This window comes from Meleagris gallopavo, chromosome 7 (genome assembly GCF_000146605.3).
Source record: "Meleagris gallopavo isolate NT-WF06-2002-E0010 breed Aviagen turkey brand Nicholas breeding stock chromosome 7, Turkey_5.1, whole genome shotgun sequence".
Lineage (NCBI taxonomy): Eukaryota > Metazoa > Chordata > Aves > Galliformes > Phasianidae > Meleagris > Meleagris gallopavo.
Window position 1 is genome coordinate 12856525 of NC_015017.2, and position 20903 is coordinate 12877427.

At 39.9% G+C, this 20903-nt stretch overlaps 1 protein-coding gene across 1 annotated transcript; it reads right to left on the bottom strand.

Moving 5' to 3' along the window:
- Positions 1–3513: 3513 nt before the first annotated feature.
- ICOS (inducible T cell costimulator) lies at positions 3514–16269 on the bottom strand. The gene is made up of 6 exons (XM_003207501.4): positions 16047–16269; positions 9744–9782; positions 8477–8815; positions 7210–7322; positions 6511–6600; positions 3514–5978 (listed from the first exon to the last, which is right to left on the bottom strand). Exons 1-6 carry the CDS (start codon positions 16147–16149, stop codon positions 5973–5975), a joined length of 690 nt encoding a protein of 229 aa, XP_003207549.2. The 5' UTR covers positions 16150–16269; the 3' UTR covers positions 3514–5972.
- Between the last annotated feature and the right edge of the window lie 4634 nt (positions 16270–20903).

A 20903-nucleotide genomic window follows, 5' to 3' on the forward strand; every position in this document is an offset into this window, starting at 1 on the left:
TGTAATGATCTGGTTTGGCATCAAAGCAATTGACTGCATAACTGCATAAAAAAAATTCCACTGCACACATTTCATTTCACTATCAAAGCTGTAGCAACGCTTTTCTTCAGATTCTTCAGACAGTTATTTTTTTTATCAGTGCCTATGAACCAAATGCTATTTATTCATGGAAAGGGAAATGAGTCCCCATTACTGGAACACAGTTCAGGTCTCTGAAAGTTGCTTTGGATATTCGTACTTACAGAGGAAGAGATGTGTTCTTGTATTTGAATTAGTAACTCTGCATAGTGTTAACAGCTTTCTCAAGAAAATGAAGAGTCCTCTTTTCTCACCAAATAAAATGCAAGTTTTCATCATCTTTTGTGAATAGGATATTTTCTTTAACTCAAATTTTCAGTGGAAATTATGATTCATAATCTATTATTCAACCTGGGCAGCCATTTTCACTGATGTGTCTGTTTTCCGGTAAAGAACACATCTTTTCTCTAAATGGAAAGATTACCAACAGACTTAGCAGAAAAGACAGGGCTTCTTTCATCTAAGTCAGAGTCCTGATGGAGATGAAGTTTCCTTTAGCTTTTGAAGCTAGCGTGACAGATGTTGTGGCAGGAAGTGCTTTGTACCTGTTTGCCTTTGCTGTATGAAAAGACGATTCAGAAAAGGTGACTCCTCGGTTTGGGGGAGTTTCAGAAGTGCTCATCAGCACCTCCTGAACTGCCCCATGCTGCACCTGGTCCAGGCTACTCCTGCTGCAGCCATACCCACTCTGATGGCACAGCCCTGGCAGGGGAAATAGGCCCTGCTAGGGCAGGGCAGTGTCCCATCCCACCAGTCCTCTGTGCAGACATGGAGCCCCAGGACAGGGGATGTTTCACTGAATATATATGTGGTGCTTGGAAAGAGATCCATGCTCACCACCAGATGCATGATTCAATCAGTCCCTTAGCAGTAAGGCATGTCTTTCTGTGACCTTCTCTCAAACTTCTGTGAGTCTAGACTTCTTAGAGGTATAAATACAAAAAGCAAAGTAAAATGATACCCTAACCAAAAAGCCACAGCCCCTTTCCAAATAACGTGCAAAAATATAGAGTTGGTTTTCAATATGTTCTTGAACCTCAAGATTCACTCTAAATATCAGCATTACTATTTTTTGTTCTGACAGTATGTCCTGAGAGCTGTTTGCTTTGCTCTGTTGCAGTCCACAGAAGTCACTGCTTGCCTAAGGTTTCGTCATACAACTCGATGTATGCCAGGCTTAATTTTTCAGGACAACCCTAGGGCAGCAAATATACCTTCCTTCTTGGATGCAGGATGAAAGCAATACCAGCTTGTAAGTCTTTGCTCAATCCATGCCTTAACTCCTTGCCTCAAATTTGAGATGGCAACAAACTATGCAAGATTCACGAAAGCTAAAGCTGAAATATGATGAGTGGTGGATTTGCCAACAATACTAAAAATTGGGAGAATTGATGCAGGGTTTAATATAAAGAAGATGTTCAATTTTTCAAAGTTGTTAATGCTTGCAGTTTTTAAAAATGATGATGCTTGACATGTTCAGCAGCTAAATCTTTCCTGTTGACAATCAGAGCTGATTCATCTCTTAAAAACTGATTTCGTGCCATACAAGATCTTATTACTCCCCAGAGGAATTAAATAGCTAAGGCACACTCATTTAGATTAAATTCGCCCACTGACCTCTTCTTCGTATCTCCAGTTCATACCTGTCCAACTCTTTTTTGCCAGAAAAGACGTTCAATCCTTCCTATTCCTCACTCTAGCAAAACCTCAATACTGATTTGAACTCATAACCATAGAACATAAATACAAATCAAAATTTAGTCTATAAGGGAAATGGGAAATTTTTATGACAGTGAGTAGACTGTTTTAGCAGTGAAGGATTGGACAACTCAAGGGACTTAGATTTATGGAGTGTTTCACAGACTCACAAAATCATAAGGGCAGAAAGGAACTCCTGGAGAACATCTAGTCCAACCCCCGGCTAAATCAGGTTCCCTGTAGTAGATTTCACAGGAAAGCATCCAGGTGGATTTCGAATATCTCCAGAGAATGAGACTTCACAATCTCTCTGGGCAACCTGTTCCAGTGCTCTATCACTCTCACAGTAAAGAAGTTCTTTCTCAAGTTGATATAGAACTTCCCACATTCTAGTTTTTGCCTGTTGCCCCTTGTTCTGTCACTGCACACCACTGAAAAGAGTTTCATTGCAGTTAAAGTCAAACCAAAAGCAAAGACTTAGATACAGCTCCCCAGTAAATATTGTATGGGCAGAAGTCCCCAGTAAGCAATTGGATTTATTTTTAACAGAGAAATCTCAATAACCTGTACTTTTTCTGCTTTTATTATTGATATGTTCTTATACGTGGAAGTAACAGATTCACGTGTGTAATGCACTCTCCACATGCAAAACACTTTACCAGTGACAGGGAATGCATATCTGCGGCTTTGATCACTGTTCTGATTATTTGTTTGCTTTCCCCTCATTCCAGAGCCTCTTTTCCCTTAGCCATAAACAAACTTTTTAAAATCTGTAAAAAAATTTGACAGAATTTAAATCAATTGAACTTTGAAAATAATGAAATACCCATGATAAGGGAAAAAGGCCCACATCAATTCACAACGCCATTTCTTCCACAGTGTAATATATTAGGTACAAAACTGCAATCTTGAATTCAATCACTAAAATCCAAGAGCATATTGATTTGTGTTCATGATTCAGGCTAGAAGGTAAACTTACAAAATATATATCGAGATTTGGATTTCAAATTACCTCAAGATATGCAGGTGTTCAAATTATGAGATTCTTGTTGTTTTTCCATACTTAAATTTTGGAGTAGCTGTGGTTGCCACCCATAATATCTTTCACCTGTTCACAGAAGTTTGTATTGCCATTTTATCAAGATCAGGTTCACTTGAGCTTGCTCAGATTGTAAATTTTTATTCCTGCAGTTAATTCTTTGCCATACAAACCTATTGGGTTTACTATTTACTGACTTCAGACAGTCCACACAGGCAGTGGCTGGGAGGATGTAAAGGGCATTACGGAGTTTAAATAAATGTTTGGCAATTTATAACAAGGATAGATCAGTAAGGATGAAAGCCTCTTACTGATCCTGGATCTTGTTACCCACATGATAGAAAACGATTCTTAGTGTACATGTTTTTGAGAGACCTCGTTCCTGGAATAGCCCTAAGCAAAATCCTTTTTAAATTCTGTTTACTGTAAAAAATGAAGATGGAGAGGCCTAGGTTGTAGAACTCCCTTCATAGACTGCTGCACAACTGGAAAATTACCATTACAATCCTAAACTTTTACACTGCAAACAAAGGAAACAGGTTGAGATTGCTTCTTAGTAGTTTATTTCCCCACCCCCAAAATCTCATTTCCTGGAGGTTGTTTGTATGTTACTGATGTTTCTGCTTGTAAGTGGATTTTATACAAGAGTTGACTGAAATATTTCCATTTGATCTTTTTTTTTCTTTTTTTCCTGTTAAAATGGTATTTTCCCAAAACTAGGAGTTTCCAAAAAGAGTTTTGACTTTTTGAGTTGCTGGCCTATGAGAATATTGGACTTTTTGTTTATTCTTCTTGATTCATTTTTTCTTCTCTTTTATTTTAGTTCTTTTTGTCACTCAGTCTGTAGACTCAGCTCATGTTATTTTTTTCACAGATTGTTTCTCATTCTGCTCTTATTCATTTTCTTCCCTCTCCTTTTAATTTGAGGGCACTAAAGTGGCAGAAACTGAAAAATGTCCCAAATATTCCTGAATGTTACTGTATAGCATAAGGGATTAAAAGAAATGAAAAACAAGGGCAAGAAGAAAAAAGACATTTTCATGAAAAAAAAAACCAACAGGAAATTAACCAATCAAAAACAGCATAATTACCTCACTGCATGGAAACATCTCCAAATTCTTGGTTTTCACCTTTTTTTTAATCTTTTTTTTCTTCATTTTTTCCTCTTCTTATGTTTCCCATTGTGGTTATAAACTGCCCCTACCATCTCCCTCTTGAAGTGTGGAGGTTGGAGAGCTTATTTCTTTATATATGACATGTATGCACTCATTGTATTTCCTAACGATACATGGTATAACAAAAAGAAGTTCTATTAAGAATTAAAAAGCAGTGATGAAAACTGAAACTTCCCAAAGCTTTGTTACAGTGGATTTAATCCTTTTTTTTTTTCTCTAGAGTACAACATATTTTGACATATCTTTTTCACAGCAGCATCTTAAGACAAACCTCAGTTTTTTCATTCTTTCAGTAATTCTCTACTCCATGAATTTCTTTCTCAGTCTGGTTGGAAGTTCCAGGGAGTAAGATTTCTCTGTTACACAGTATTTTATATCAAGCATTTATCATAAGCAGTAGAGGTTATTATTCACTGATAATTTTCAAATCCAATGTTTTTACCAATGATTTTCAAAATATTGAAACAATGCATTTGTGGATGTATTTGTGGGGGATAGTTTTGTCTGTTAGGGAGCTTACGAAAAATGGCAAAATTATGTGATGGAACAACAGAAAAGAATCTTACCCAGCATGCCAGGCTGCCCCTCTACATCTGTACCTAGGAGCTGGTTGTCTTAGTGGGTTAGCTCCTGCTAAACTGGCAGGCCTCACTTCTTTCAGTACCTTTCTACCTTTCTCATTTTCACTTTTCTTAATGTAACAGTGAATAATCTGCACCTTTTCTCTGCGATACCTCTACGTATTTAGACTTCTTTTGAGGAAAACTCTGGTCTTGACATAACAGCTTACTTCCTTTCTGTGCCTGATGATCCCTGTTTACCCTATCAAATTTGAAACCAGATTTCTGTTTATCAGACAAACAGCATTGTATCCTCTGACCAATATTTGTTTTGCCAAAGAATTACAGAGACTCGACAGTGCACTGCTCTGCTTCATGCAGCCAAATGTTGGCAATATATTCAGGTAGAATTTCCAGTTGGTCATTTATGGTCCAGAGTTTTGGTGGATTTCACAAATAGAGTGAAGGATTGATCATTTAATTCATTTATTCATTCATTCAATTATCTCATTCATATTATAGGCTCTGAGAAATCCGCTGGTCAAGTAACCGCTAAATCCACTACGGAAGTGGATAATTGGTAGATAGTTGCAAAGCAGAGTCATGAATACACTGGTTTTGTGGACTGTGTTGTATTTGGGCTGTTAAGACATGAAGAGATCTTACTTCCTAGTTGAGGGAGCAATTCCGCAGGTTTGAACTGATTTAAAGAACAGTTGGAGTAAAAATTCCTCTTCTGATAGGAGAATCCAGAATTTAATTAAATAAGAGACCCCCTAATGTACAAATGGCAAAGATGTACCGACAGCACAAATATGAGAAATGCAGCTGCGTGTACTTGAGGTTCTGAGTCATAGTAAAGTCTCTGCTGTGCTTTCTCAGGTTTTGTTTCCCTGCTGTCTCACAGTTTGCAGGAGAACATGTGCATACTGCTCACTCCTAGTGTGGTGCAAGGAAGTTCGACAGCGAATATTAGGATGAATTCATGGCATCATAAATTAGCCCTAACAAAAGGGCTTGTGCAATGCATTGGCATTGGCATTGGAGGTAGTCTTTTTCTTTTGTCCCCAGTGGAAAGTTTACCATAGAGACTGTAGAAAATAGAAGTTCCCTCTGTTGCAGCACTACGGGAATCTACTCTCAAGCAAACACAACATTTTCTTCAGCTAAAAGCTGACATCTTTAACACATTGCTAGCACTTCATGCACAAGTCAGTGGATCAGGCAGTGTGCCAGTTAACACGCAAGGTGAGAGCAAAACAGCTTAGAACAGTATACTAGAACATCAGTATCATGACTGAGCACAGGGCCATCATAAGAACTCAGGGAGGCAGAGGAAGGTGAAGAAATGCTGATTTCCTGTTATCCAGGTTCAAGTAGCTAGAAAACTTCTGCTGCCAAAATTTCTATCCCATAAGCAACTTAAACCTGAAAGAGAAGTGGAGAATAAGTTACATGCAACACATGTATATTTGAATCAGTCCAACCCCTGCTTCTGTTCTCTATCCAAACTGTTTCTGGCTACTGGCAGTGTTTGAGTAGTTAGGAAATTACTCATTCCTTACAGATTATTTGCTGCCAACCAGAAACCCTGAGCAAATCTTAGCAAATCACTTCCTCAGAGAGATCTTGAGTATCGCACAGTATTTGAATAATCTGAATGGAACAGTATACATTCCTTCCTCATGCATGAGATCATTACTGTGCACTGATGTGAAGCAATTGCATTTCTAGGAACCAGCCCACCATTCTGATTCAAAAGCTTCCCAAAGATTTTGCTTTTTTTCCCTTTCCTGCTACGTGGCAGCAAAAACTACATTAACAAGATACTGTGCCAACCCCTCCCACCCATCTACCTGCCTAGAACCAATGGGAGACACAGCAAGCTGTTCTTTCCTTCCCAGAGAAAACTTTGCAACAGATACAAGCAAAGTTGAAGCACTTGTAGGCTTAATACAACCTCAGATTCTTGGTTTTTAGCTGCATTCACTGCTGCCATGGGCATATATTCACTGTTGTACTCATGGGAGCTGGATTCACACTGCTGATTCTGCAAACAGAGAGAAAATGCCATGAATTTAATTTGTGGCCACTAACCTCCACCACTCCTGCTGTTGTTCTTTAAAGAGGGCAGTTAATCTGACTGTTTTCAGTGGGAATATTAAAACCTGAATAGACAGGCATCAAGGTAGAAAACTTGGGATAGAACAAACTAAAAATGAAAAACATACACCATCCAGAAAAATGACAAATGTCCCTGATCTCCTTTCTTTCCTGAGCTGACTGGTTCTTTGTTTTAATGGTTTTGCTCCAGAACAGAGCTGGAATTGCTCCACTGATGATTTGTTTTCCCCTCTTGAAAAAAACAATCAAGTGAATTGCTTACCAAAGTAATTCTGCTGACCCACGCATCTTTTTTCCTCTTTTCTATGATTCCCAACCCTTAAATCAATAGACAGTTCTGTTTTAGAAAAATTAAATCTGAGCTGCTGTCATAGGTGACTGAATTCCAGTGGTAAATTAACAACTGCGTCTCTGTCAAAAAACACATTACTTGCAGAGTATGTGCCTGTTCCACTCTCTAAATCTTATAAAATGAAGTTCCCTATCCATGACCTCAATGAAGGAGGGTTGTGCAGAATCTTATGGACTTCTTTACCTTGTTCCTTAAGCTACAGGCTATTACGCAGCAGACACATGAAATCAGGGCAAATGCAATCAGGCCAATAATTATCCATGACATGATTCCTTGTGAAAAGCAGTCTTCCTTATCTGGAGATAAAAAAGCAAATAAGTCATTGCTGAAAATCAGCACCATTTGTTCTCCTATAGATGACTTTTCAAATTATTTCCCCTTCTTTCTTTCATATCTGATGAAACAGACAAAGTGTGTCTGGAGAAGGATTTCCCTGAGTTGAAAAGCTGCTTTGGAAAACTGTGTACAGCAGGAAAAAGAACACTGTTGTTTTCCAGAAGGAAAGGTGAAACCCTAATTGTTGGTGCAGAAGGCTAAAAGAGTAGATTGAAAAGAAACCAAGGCAGTCTTTAGAATGTGATGGTATTACAGGTTTGGAAATGTGAACAAGGTGTATGCTTACATTCAGAAAGAAACACAGGTGATATAAAAGGTGGCCTGCTCCAAAGAAGAGGGGCCTTTGACATTCATGTTTGGATAGAAAGGCAAGCCGGGGAGCAGAAGATGAACCTTGCTCAGGTCTGGGAGAAAATACAATAGGGCATGAAACAAGCAGCAATAGCTATGAGTGCCCATCTATGAGGACAAACAGGAATTGACAGGAATTGACAGGAATTGATCAGGAAACACTGCTGACAAAAAAAGGATGTCACAGCTTAATTCTGAGATCAACGTGTTTTAAGTGCAGAGGGGGATAGTAGATCATTTGACTCAGTCACATGATATAAGCCTCAGTATTTCTGCTTCTATCTTTGTTTATACATGATGTTGAGAAATGGGAAATGATGGAGAGGGAAGGACCGCAGACAGTACAGTAGTGCTATTCATCTATATGGAGAACCAAGAAGAGGAGAAAAAAATATATTAGCTGTTTCAACTTAATATACTAAAAAGCCATCAAATGAAAGGTCATTCAGAATTAATGTCTGTGTAGTAAGTCTCCTGGAGTTAGTCCAAGTCCTTTTCTATGTAACTTGGGCATCCCCAACAATATGCAGAACTCAGCATAGGCTGCAAACCTGCCAATTAGGACAAATAAATACAGGGAGGACTTGTTGAGCTCTCAATCAATACTGTTCCACTGCCACCAGTTCCTTACTGAGTATTCTCTGTTCTCTTGGAACTGTCTGTGCAAACTTTAGTCACATTTTTCACTGCTGCTTTCAATAAGCTATGCCTACTGTCTACTCATCAGGAAGCTGAAGTGAGGGGAGAAGGAAAGAAAACTTACCTTGGATGTACAAATAAGTTTCTTTCAAGTGGCAGTCTATGTAAGGGGGGGGTAATAAACTCTCCAGGCAGCAGGTATAAGTGTCGATGTGCTTTCTGTCCAGATTTGTCAGAATGAAGGTGGTGCTGGTATTTGAATGCTCTGCCTGGCAGTAGGTAACATTACTCTCTGGGACAGCTTTATTCTTACTCACATGGAGCGCACAGATTGCCTTCCTTTCATGCCCTTTGAGGAGGGTCATGCTGAACTCACTCACATTTTTGGGGTTTTGGAATATTAACTTGAAGTTTCCATTTTCAAATTTTACTATCCCCTGGGGGTCCGAGACCTGAAGCTTATCTGAAAATATGAGAACAGTTAAGTGCAATCACTCAAACAGCAACAAAGAAATTCTCAAAGATGTTAAGAAACTCATTAAAACAAAGCAAGTGAACCATATGATAGGAGCTTAACAATCAGAACTCAGAACAATCTGGCTTTGCAAAGCAGCCCATATCATGAGATGCTAGTGCATCATTCAGGTTATGTCATACACTACTGAGAAAATAAATGAGATTAACAGCTGGACTGCTGTGTGCTGCAAAGCTGGACAGGCACTGGGTCAATGACTTATTTGATAATGTTTAAAGGTCTCCTTTGACCAAAGAATGTGTGGTCATATAATCCCTACCTCAGTCTTGTCGTATTTGTAGATAAAACAAGACAAGATGAAGATGATGATAATGTTTTCTGATTTAGGGTTTGTAATCAGAACCCTAATGCTGTAGCTGAAAACGTGAAATAAGATTTGAACCCCAAAATTCTACATATGATGCTTTGACCACAAGATTTTCCTTTTGAGATACTGGTTTGAGACATGCCATAAGGTTTAAGCACATTTTCTTAGATAGCTATATGAGCTTTATCACCAACATGATGAGAGAAGTAGAGAACAAATATGACTGTGTACATACATTCACACACAATTCAAAAATCATATTTGACCTTCTCCAAAACATTGTCAAAAAACATTGACAGATGTTGTACAACTCTCTAATTCTGGACAATGTTTCTAATTTGATTTCCTTGGAGAAGAAAAAATGAACTAATTGAGGACCTCTTGGTATCTCACTTTTGTAAAGCCAACAATCAGTAGCATAGGAATACTGTCAGAAAAAAAAAGTTGAAGTGTGCTATTAAAAAAAAGGACAATCTACTTCTTTGAGGGCAGTATTTTCTGATCTAGAAAGGCACTGAAACCATAAACGAAATTATGCAAGTGTCTTACCTATATTTTTGCACAATCTTGATGAGCATGTATCAGCTCCTGAAAAATACAAAATTGTTGCCTTCTTAAAATTCAAGAAGAGAGATGCAGGAACAAAGGCTGAGCCATTCAATATTAAGATGCCAAAGTTATATTCTAGTGTTCGTACCTGTGTCATAAGCCTATCTGATCTTGTCTCAGTGCTACTTTGTAAAATCCCATGGTACAATAAAAGCTCCAAGTGTAAAAATTAGTGTAGAAAAAAATGAGTTGACAGGAATTAATATTGACAACATATGTAACACTTAGAAATCCATAAAACACTTCTGTAGAAACAATAGGTGTACTTAATAAATCATAACTGAGATGAGAGTAAAATCTCCCCAAAGATACTGAGGAAATCCACCCAAAATTAAAAAGCATACTGTTGTTTTTTCTCACAAATCCAGCGTTGCCAATAAGCTTACATTATACTTTGATCCCAGACCTTAGAGACTTCCCACTTCATTGAATGTTTTTTCTGTTTCCCCTGCACCTCAGCACTGCATCAAAACATCTTGTGGCACATGCTGGATGAATACCTATTTGGAAGGTGCTACAAGATAAACAGCAAGAAAGTATCCAAGCAGTGCATAGAGCTTCGTTCTTTTTTCAACAGAAAATTTACTTCATTCATGATTATCAAGCTGCATTCAGTCCATCATGATTAGGCATGGCACACTTTTAATAATTATTCTGGACTTTTTTGAGTTTCTGCCTGCATCACCATCCATCATGGAAACACTGAGAATTTCCTTTCTGCATCGGTGACATGTACTACTTTGAAATACTTTGTATGTCAGTAGCAGGCATAGCAGAGCCTAGCAGTGTTTCATTTAGACTTTTTCACAATGCTGTAAAATTAGAGGTTTGTGTCATACACAGACAGGTGTAAAGTTATGAAACTTATATCTGCTTTTCCTGTCTTCTGGTTGTTTACGTTCTTAAGAAGTTGCTTAGATTGGAATACACTCTACATTAGGATTTTATCATGCTAAGGAAATAGTGGGCAAATATTTGCATATAAAGATGTGATACAACATCATATTCTTGTTACTGCTACATGGTAGTCTAGGTCCACACAGAAGCATTTTACTGCTGTACTGGGTATTGCACTGGTTGCACAGCATAAATAATCCTTTTCCCAGGACACCTATAATCTAAGACATCCAGCCTGCATATGCACAGGGACAGAAGATTACTGTCATTCATGTACTGTCATATGTTCTCAGTTCTCTTTCTGAACTGGGATAATCCTTTAGTGTCTGTGCTTTTTTCTGCTTTGAATTCTTGCTTCCCGATTATCACCACTGGCGAGGACATTGCAAAGAATGGTTGTTTAAAATATTTTTATTATGATGCAAAGATAATGGACTTCTGGAAGATGCTTTTTGGTGCGCAGTTGGAAAGCAATACAAACTGTTATCCCTTTTTGATTGTTTCTCTCTTTTCCCAGTTATCACTTTCTTCCCTGGCCCACTGTGCACAGCCAGCGACCCTGTGCCAAACAGCAACAGTTCCAATATCTGTACCTCTTTCAGGACTTAAATGTGTGATAACAGACAAGGTAACTTGTACTGCTAGTGTGAAGATAAGATGGAAAAAGCACACAACTTGTCAAACAACACTGAAACATAGGCCTAAACGCAATAAAGTCCCAGATACAGACTGTTTAAGCCCTCAGAGTAGTGTACAGCCTGACAAGCTGGGAGCAAAGGTCAAAGAAGGAAACGGCTCTCAGTGACTTGTATATTGAGTAGTGAAAGAAAACAGCTGCTACGAGAACAACATTTGAAATGAAGGTGTTTTAAAACACTGTGTAGTTTCAGTGTACTGTAGTTTGATAACATATACTTTTAAAATTAGGTCCAATAGCAGACTAATTATTTAGGCACAGAAAGAAAGCAGGAAGTGGATTGATACAGCAGAAGCTGAGAGCGTGGTGTGTGTGTAAGCTGGCCAGATACCACTGTTGGCTGAGGCTTCTGCGTTTACCAATGCTAGAGGAGAAGGAGATGGAGAGGGAGAAGGAGAGAGAGAGTTGAGAGGGAGAGGGAGAGAGAAGCAGAGGCAGAGGGAGCAGGTGCTGACCCAGGGCCAGGCAGTTAGAGTCCAGCAGTACCACAGGCCCCCAACTACTCTGCTCACAGCAACAGCTTGGAATTTCATTCCTCTGATTGCCTCTGAGAACACTTTAATTCTGCTGTTGGCTAAAGAAATTGCCCTTTCATACTGGGTGGTTTGAAATCTTTGTTAGAGATTGTGGTTTTAATCTTTGTTTTTAATGGAAAAGGGCAGGGAGAGGTGAGTTCATGTACCTTGCAGCAAGCTGAAAGATCATCTTGCATCCTCTCAGGCCCAGAAGCTGTAACTGGCTATTTTCAAGAAAGTCTCAATAATGTATTTCTGTGATTGAGCATTCTGGAAAATGCAATTAGTATTCTTCTGAAACAACTGACCATACAGAGGAGTGTATTTAGCATAGTATGAAGGCAGCACATTTTAAAATGAGATTAGCAGTGCCTGAGATTAAAATACAAAATTATCTACATGGATAAACACAATGAGTGAGGTTTAATATGAATTTCCAGCTCGCTAGCTATTCTGCATCAGTCTTGATGTGAATTCTCTCACTCTCTGCATACTAAAATGTAGCTTATTCCCCCTCCCCACAGCTGAAACTCTCATTCTCCTGTGCTCATTTATAGCGGTTCATTCCTAGGGTAATCCTGTGGACCCTGTGGGTAATGGCCAGACACATTTGCAATGTCATTTGTCAAGCCACTATCGCAGTAAATGTACATTTAGGGGAATGGAGGATAGGACATGGAGGTTAAAATGTACAGTAACATTGAAGGATTTACTCATAACACCCCCCAAATATATATATAAAAAAAAAAAGGTGAATAAAATACTACATCATGTTATGGTTGAAAATGAACAAAAAAACATCACTGCAGTAGTAAAACTACTTGCATTTGTCCATTTATTTTTCATAAAACAACGGATTCAATTGTAATACAAGGAGTGTCTTAGCTTCAGCTAGGATGAAATTGTTTTCTTCAGAGTGTTTGGTACGGCACTATGTTTTTAATTCTGGTAGAAAAACAAAGTTGTTAACACACCGGTGTTCATAGCTGCTGCTAAGCATTGCTGTACAGAGCAGAGAATGCTGTACATTCTCAGAGAAGGGTCCAAGGAGTTGGGAGAGAACAGAATTAGGACAGTTGGCTCAAGCTGTCCAAAGGGATATTCCATACCGTATGACATCGTGCAGAAGGAATTCTGAAGGAGGTGGAAGTTCATCTGGTTCTCTTCCACTGCTCAAGGGGCTAGCTGGGCATCGGTCAGGTGGTGGTGACAATCACTTGTGCATCATTTGTTATATGCAGTCACACATAGGTATGTAGGCATAACTATTATCCTTTTCCTTTTCTCTATCTTAGTAATTAGTTTTATCTCAACTCATGAGTTCTACCTTTTTTTCCCTGATTCTCCCTCCAATCTCACTGGGAAGGGGGAGGGGAGCAAGCGAACGACTGTGGTGCTGAGCCACCTGCAGGGTTAAACCTCAACAAGGAATTTGAGATAAGAAGAAACAAAACTTTCATTGATATTATAGAAGTGTCACACTGGTCTTGTGTAGAGCTGTTCCTAGCTTACCTCATGTAAAGCAGATCATGTGGTCAAGTGAATCCAGAGGATGAACATGTATATGAGATTAATGTCTTGTTACATTAAACTATGAAAGTGTGTGCATATGTGCGTATGCACCCACATATACACTTGCATATACATAGTATATGCATACTTACAGTCATGTAAATTTCTATAAGAGGTTACCTGGATAACAGATATGTCCATCTCATTTGCTTTAATAGACTTACTTACTTTAATCTTTACTGCAGTGGAAAATACTTTGGCAGAAGCTTTGAAATTTCTGTGGTAATGGTGCTTGGACACATAAGCCACTGAAAGGCAGGTTATTTTCATTTTAATGGGACTGCAACTTTGAGCTTTCTCATTGCTCTTTGGCAGACCCAATGCTATTTGCAAATATCAAGATCCACTGTACATTTTGGTCGTAATAGATTAATTTTAAAACATGAATTTTAGGGTAGGAGAATAGAATAGAGTATTCTTTCTTGGTTTACTTGCATTTTGTTTTACCTGCCCCAGCTTTCAGAAAGCTAATTATCTGATTAAAAGAACAAGCATAATTTCACTTGAATGTGTTTGCCTCTGAAAATGATCAAGTATGGTGCAGACTCAGCTTTCAAAACAAGCACTTCTGCTATGTTAATGCTAAACACATAATGAAACTGCACGCTGTTTTTACAGTTTTGTTTATATTGTTTGTATATTGTTTTATTTAAGCAGCTATAGTTTTTTAACCTTTCAAGGAAAGATAACACTGTCAATTCAGTGTAATCAGTCATTAACCTGAAATTAACATGCTCCTATCATTTGAGAATCAGAGATTAAGAGAGGAAAGCAGTGCTTCTGGGCAAAACTAGTAGCAGCCAAAATTACTCAAAGAAACTATCGCTTGAATTATTTTTATGGTGTAAGATCTGTTGTGAAATATGGAAGCAGTTATAAAATATACCGCCAGCACAGGAGCCATTGCTGGTGCTATTTCAGACACCCTTCTGGGAAATGACCATTGTTTCCTCCTGACAGCCAAAGATCTGTGGGTAAACAGTGATAATGCTTTGCAAATGTTGGCCTGCAAAAGCTCACGTACAGCATTTCAGAGCCCAGAGCCTCATGTGCTGTGGAATCCTACAGCTCCATATTCTGAAATCCTGATGCCAGTGTTCATCTATGTAAGAGACTTCATGCTCTTACTATTTCTTGATCACAGTTGGGTTACCAAATTACATATACATATATGCACTTATATATCACCTTCTGTGAGCTATTTACATTGAAATAAAAATCCACAGATCAGAAGTAAAGCTTGCTAAAAACTACACAAATAAACACCCTCAGTTACTCTGTTTTTACTCCCAAAAATCTGCCACAATTCCAGAACGCTAACTCACTCCCTAAATGAGGGGATAGTGCTAATGTGTATTACACCAACTCATGTTTTACAGTTCTCTTCTTTTTGCAAATAACAATAATAATTAGTACTTGTTATACCAAAAGCACTGTAAGGAAAAAATGTGAGAAATACCACTCCTCACATTTGGAAGAGATTGGAAACAATCTCTTTCTCCTGCCATCTCCTCTTACTAGGCCCTGCCCCAAGTTATATGCTCTGTGTTGGAAGGAAGACAGAAAGGGGAAAACGCCGGTATCAGGTAGAAAATTATTTCACCCTTAGAATTGCAGCCTATTTCTTCCTACAGGAAATTTCATTGTAGGTGGCTCCAACCACGTGTAGAAGAGTGCTGGTGAAGAACAGCTGCTAAATTGACTACCTGAGAAATTGAGAGGATGTTTTAGTTGGTAGATTTCAAGATAATTTTTTGGAGAGAAGAAAACACAACAGCTTGTGTCCCTTTAGAGATACTTGCCACAATCTTCCTTCCCTATGAATTAACCCAATTTTTTTATTTTTTATAGCACGTATAATACCATGCTGGCCATGATATATGTAGGTTTCAGAGAGGCCACAGATAAATGTGATCTCTGGTATTTTACTTTGTATAGCTGTGATAAAACACTGAACTTTGCAAAATGCGAACATCAATGCAACATTGCAACATCTATGTTTATAGATGGACGAGATCAACACCGTCACCCTGCCCCTTAAACACAGCCTTGGAAGATCTACACCTCCTTTTAAGTCATTCCACATTTCAAGCCTGCATCAGAATGATCTCATCCACTCTTGCATACAGGAGACATTTTTCACAGTACAAAAATTCCCTGCCCGAGCATGACCTCAATTAATATCAATAACTTAGCTTTTGTTATTAAGCTATTTGTTGTAAGCAGTTTGCTACTGTAAGACTTTGTGCCCAGCAATGGAAGCTGGCTAGAGCATACGGTCTAAACAGCTAGAGGATAACACTGAGCAGAAGAGCTAAAGAATACGAACAATGCAAACTTGTACTTTGTTTCAGCCTAAACGCCCTGTGCTAGCAAGAATTCTATTCCTACCAGCTCTAGCGATCTTAAAGTTGAGAGCAGACTTTTTGCAGCTGTTTCCCTTAATTATTGTAATTTCTCCAACCCCTTGCTATCACATCTCATTTACTCTCTCCCTTCACTTGGTAGGTTATATTCCGTAGAAACATCACTACAAGGAGAATAATCCAAAATACTACTTACCACACAAGGCTTCAAACTGAAAGCAGAAGAGATAGAAAGTTACTGCAACTGACTTCATGCTTGCCTGACACAGAGGCATCAGCTTTCTGTCTGCTGTGAACATGGAGAAGAATTCATGGGTAGAAAAGGAAGTGGTTTGTGGGCAATGGGGGAAATTATATGATAATCAGAAGGACCTTTTTATTTAACCCCTGACTACGTTACAGCTATGTCAGCATTAGCTGTCGCCCACACCTGTGGAGTTCACTGCTTATTTTTTTTCCTACCTCATGGCTTGCTGTCACAGACAGGAAGATGAAAGATATTCTTACATTACCTTTGATGTCCACTTCCGCAAATGTTACTTCTGGTTAAATCTGTCACGATAGATGTTGCTGTCACCACCAGCACACTTCCTGCAGATAGCCATTGATCAGAGATTTCTACCTTAAGTTAGCTTACAGTATGTGTGTGTTTTCTTGCTGCTGGTGGCCAGGCTTCTCCCACCAAAGCTGGTGGTACTGCTCCGTGTAGTACCTGATATCCAGTAGGGCAGGAGGCTCCTCCTGGTCCCGGTCCTGGAATTTGGTGGAAGAACAGAGCTGGGTCACAAGAAGGATTCATTCATCCCTGTGTCATCTTGGAGGCTCACTCGTGTCAGACTTCCACCCTGAAGTTCTGGCTTGCTCTGTGCAGACATGAGAAACTTTTGAAAGAACTAACTCACTGCCCCAGGGCCTTAGGTCAGAAGCTTCTCTCCCTCCCTCCCTCTGCTTTTGTGCTACGCACTGTATTCTCACCTGTGATCCATCTGTATCCAGGAAATGCTTTAGGACTCTCTAGGATAAAATATTCTACAACTATTTAGAACTGGCTATTTATTATGTTTGTAATACTAATTTTAGGGCAGGTAACATGTTGGAAAAACAGTTTCTAAATGATGTTTAATAAATTAGATGCATTTAGCATTCCTGACTGTCATACATATGCTAGTAAACACAAAAGAGTAATTTGGTGCCTGAGGTTGGTGTCTTTGTAATGCTCATACAGGTCTTTGCAAATACCTGCAAATCTTCGTCTTTTCTTAAATGAAAATCCGGGCTAAGTCAGAGTCAAGGCAGGATTTGATCTAAATTTTTAGCTTGAGTCTCTGAAACCAATCTCAAAAAATTCTAACTACAGGAAGTTTCTGCAGTATACTTTTAATTTTGAAGCTAAAGAGTAGCATCTGAAGGTTCAAAGCATGGTAAAACTAGAGAAAGATATATCTCACTCCTTAAATTTGCCAAGGAAGGTGCCAGGTAGGACCGCATTTCCTATCCCTGAAAACAACTTATGAGAAGTCCTAAAATAGCAGAGGACCCTTCTCCTGGGACAGGACTTTTACTGCCCCTCAAGTAAGCCTGAGGCAAGCAGCCAGACAGACTGATAATTAATGAAAAGAGCTTCCACTGATGCACAATGAAGGGAGGAAGAGAATAATGTGTGAAGTGCCTCCATCAGTAACTCTGGGGGAGCTTGCTGGCAATGTATCAAGACTGAATGCCACAAAGCATAGCACCGGCTGGGAGGGCCAGTAAAGGTGCAGATTAAAATATCCATTTGAGCAAAATTTTAGCTATTTTTTCTGTAAAAACAAACTTTAAAACAAATCAGGGTTGTTAGGATCCAAAAATATGATGCCTTTCTTCAAAATTTAACATTTTGCCAGGAAAATCATTTTAATAGTGATTTTTTTAAAAAAAACAAAATGCTGTTCTGGTGGAGCTCACTTCTGCCCTCCTTTCTCAGGGACCTCATCAGTTATACCAGTGCAGAAATGATAATTACATTCCTTCCTTTGGTGAAAGTAGCTCCCAGCAGAGTTTCACTGGCAAAAGCTGTAACAATTGGAGCAAGCTCTGATGTCCAGTAAACAAGCTGCATTTGTTTCAAAATGATCCAGCCCACAGTACCCTTTGGGGTACATTTGGCAGCACTCTGAAGGTTGATCACAATCATATATTTTTTTTTCTCAGATGGTGTTTGATGATGAGCCAGCAGAACCTGGGGCACTCAGTGTTTGTTCTCAAGCTAAAAGACACAGCATTCAGGGCTGAGTGTGAGAGATGCTCACCTTGTAGCCCCACTCTAACAAGATCTTTTCTTGCCTTTCAACCTCTTTAACTCTTTCCAACTTTGCCTCCCTCCTCTGTTCAGTGCTTTCCTACTTCACAAAGACACTGTGACTGCAACTAGAAACGTTTCTGACAAATACACTGTTGGTTGCAGTTAACCACCTGGGTACAAGCAGTCTGTTCTTCCACAACACACTTCCTATAACTAAGTACTTTGAGTCATGAACACGTGCTTCCTTTTTCCATTTTCACTCATTTCTCTTCTTCCTTCATTTTGATTTTCACTGTCTTCCATCCACATGTTCCTCTCAGATCTCACTTCTTTCCTCCTCTAACCTCATGGTTCCTGGCCTCTCTCCACCACCTCCTTAGGCAGAAGCTGCCCTCCACACATGTAGTAACTCTTTTCTGGAATGTGGTTCCTCCTTCCCCAAGGCTACATTCTTTCTACATTATCTCACCCCCATAGCTACTATCTCAGTGATAAATTTCTTCTCTCATATCTCACCTCTAATTTGTGTGCTGGATTTGTTTGGGGTAGAGTTAATTTTCTTCATAGTAGCTCATATGATGCTATGCTTTGAATTTCAGATGAAAACAATGTAGATAACCGAGATGTTTTAATTGTGGCCAAGCAGTTCTTACACAGAATCAAGATATTTTCTGTTTCTGAAACTGCCATGCCAGTGAGGAACAGGTGGCACACAAGAAACTGTGAGGAGACACAGCCACACAAACTGTATCTTGCTTCTTATCCTACACTTCAGTGTCTGGCCTATATTCTCATGACTCTAGGTCATTCTCTCAGCACTGGAAGAGAAAGCCTCCACACTGCTGTTCTTTCCTTTCCCATTCTTCTAATTGAGGAGAGGAGCAATGATTTTCACTGTGCTATTTTTAAGTTTCTGTGATGGATTTAAATCCTCCTTCCCATCCACATCACTCCCTGTTAGCCGTGTAAACTAGTTGCAGTCACTGAGGATGTACAGGTTTCAATTTGCAATGCAGCTCATATGCTCCCTTATTGGTTCTGATGCCTCCTCTGCTAACGTCCATGGGGCACACAGCAATATTCTGGTGAACAATGCATTAGTGAAAAATACCGGGGCTCATTTCAGCTCCAGGGCACGCAGACACCTCCCTGCAAAGTAGACCTCGGGGCAAAATCCCCTTTGGATGGCCTTGCATCTTGGCACCAGCTCAGTTACCCATGTATCACTGATTTTCAGATAGTGCTTGAGAATATTTTGTTGTCATAGACTTTGTTGAAAGAAGAAAAAAAAGTGTGTCCACCCCTGAAAGTGTTCAAGGCCAGACTGGACAGGACCCCGGGCAGCCTGGTATCTGGTAGGTGACAGCCCTGCCCCTGGGAGGGGGATTGGAGCTGTATGACCTTTAAAGTCCAATCTAACCTAAGCCATGGTATGATTCTGTGATATGATTCTATGCTAATTTACATGCAGTAAATTCAGTCAATAGGAGCTAAATGACAAATGCAATTTGTCTCACTGCCACTTCAGTTCCTGTGGCTCTTTCTGTGCTGGCTGGCAGAAGGTCCTGCGGGCTATCTAGGCAAAAGACGCCCTCCAGCTGATCTCAAGAGCTGGTGGGCTAACAAGGTACCTAATAACTTCTCCGGGAGCATGAGCATAGGTAGACATGGCCCAGTGAAGGTCAACATGCATATGCTGGTGGCATGGCTACAGTTCTTTGGGATGGTAGTGGAAGGTGTCCTGACAAGGTGACAGTCTTCTGTTCTGGGAAGTGGACTGTAAACAGCAGGTATCTTGGAGTGGTATATGCCTGAGTGTGCAGGAGATGCGTACGTAGGAGAACAGACGTGCTGCAGGCAGCCTGCGCTCACGTGTGCTGCTGATCCCTATTGCTAAGCCAGCCTATATCAGGAAGGAGGATACCTTCTGAAGCCATTGCGCTTCTTCTGTGACCAATGTGCTGCTGCCTGGGACTTTGTCACCGGCACTGCTTACATCTGGCTTCAGAAGGGAGGTCCTCCAGAATGGGCAATAAATATACAAAATGAAAATGAAGTGCATACATGGGAACACTTGACAGTTTTTATCTTGTGCAGAGTGCTACAAGGCATGTAGAGCTATCTGCATCTGAGCAGGGTGATCATGAAAGTGATTCTGCTCTTGAGTTTGAATTTAATCCTCCTGTGGATGCAACAGTAATGAATTAAACACATTCTTTAACATTTTCACACCCCAGCTGTTTCAAAGCTTGCAGTGGGGCAGGGACTCCTGTTATGTGGTTATCTGGTCAGCTGCCTTGAAGGGGCCGGGGCTGAACAATCTGCACGCCATAGTGGAGCTGGGGTTTGTGGTGTGACTTTTATCTCAGCACTGGGGTGATTATGTTTTAAAGGTAAATTTTTGCTGCACTTGCATTGACAGCATAACAACGGAGAGCTCTCCCTGCAGAGGTAGCCCCCGAAGCTGCAATGCATTCTTGTAGACAAGGGAGAAACCAAACGGCGTGCTGAAAACTGCAAAGACGGATCTAAGAGCGCAACCCAGGCTTGGATTATCAGCAAAACGGAGGTGCCTTAGGACACCCATGCTGCTGCCTGCTTCCTTTTTGAAAATCTATCTTTCGAGTCTTTTGGGTCAGACTTTGGTCACGTCCCCTCTGCAGCCGTCACAGCCCGTGCTCGCGGTTTAGCCCCGGCTCACACCCCACTCTCCGCACGCTCCCTTCTGAGATTGGCTGCCAGGCCCGGGAGCTCCGCACGGCCGCAAAG

Coding starts and splice junctions, on each gene's coding strand:
- ICOS (XM_003207501.4), bottom strand. CDS start 16,149: ATGTTCACAGCAGACAGAAAGCTGATGCCTCTGTGTCAGGCAAGCATG. Junction 9,783..16,046: donor TCAGTTTGAAGCCTTGTGTG/GTAAGTAGTATT, acceptor TGTATTTTTCAG/GAGCTGATACATGCTCATCA. Junction 7,323..8,476: donor AACTTATTTGTACATCCAAG/GTAAGTTTTCTT, acceptor TTTTATCTCCAG/ATAAGGAAGACTGCTTTTCA.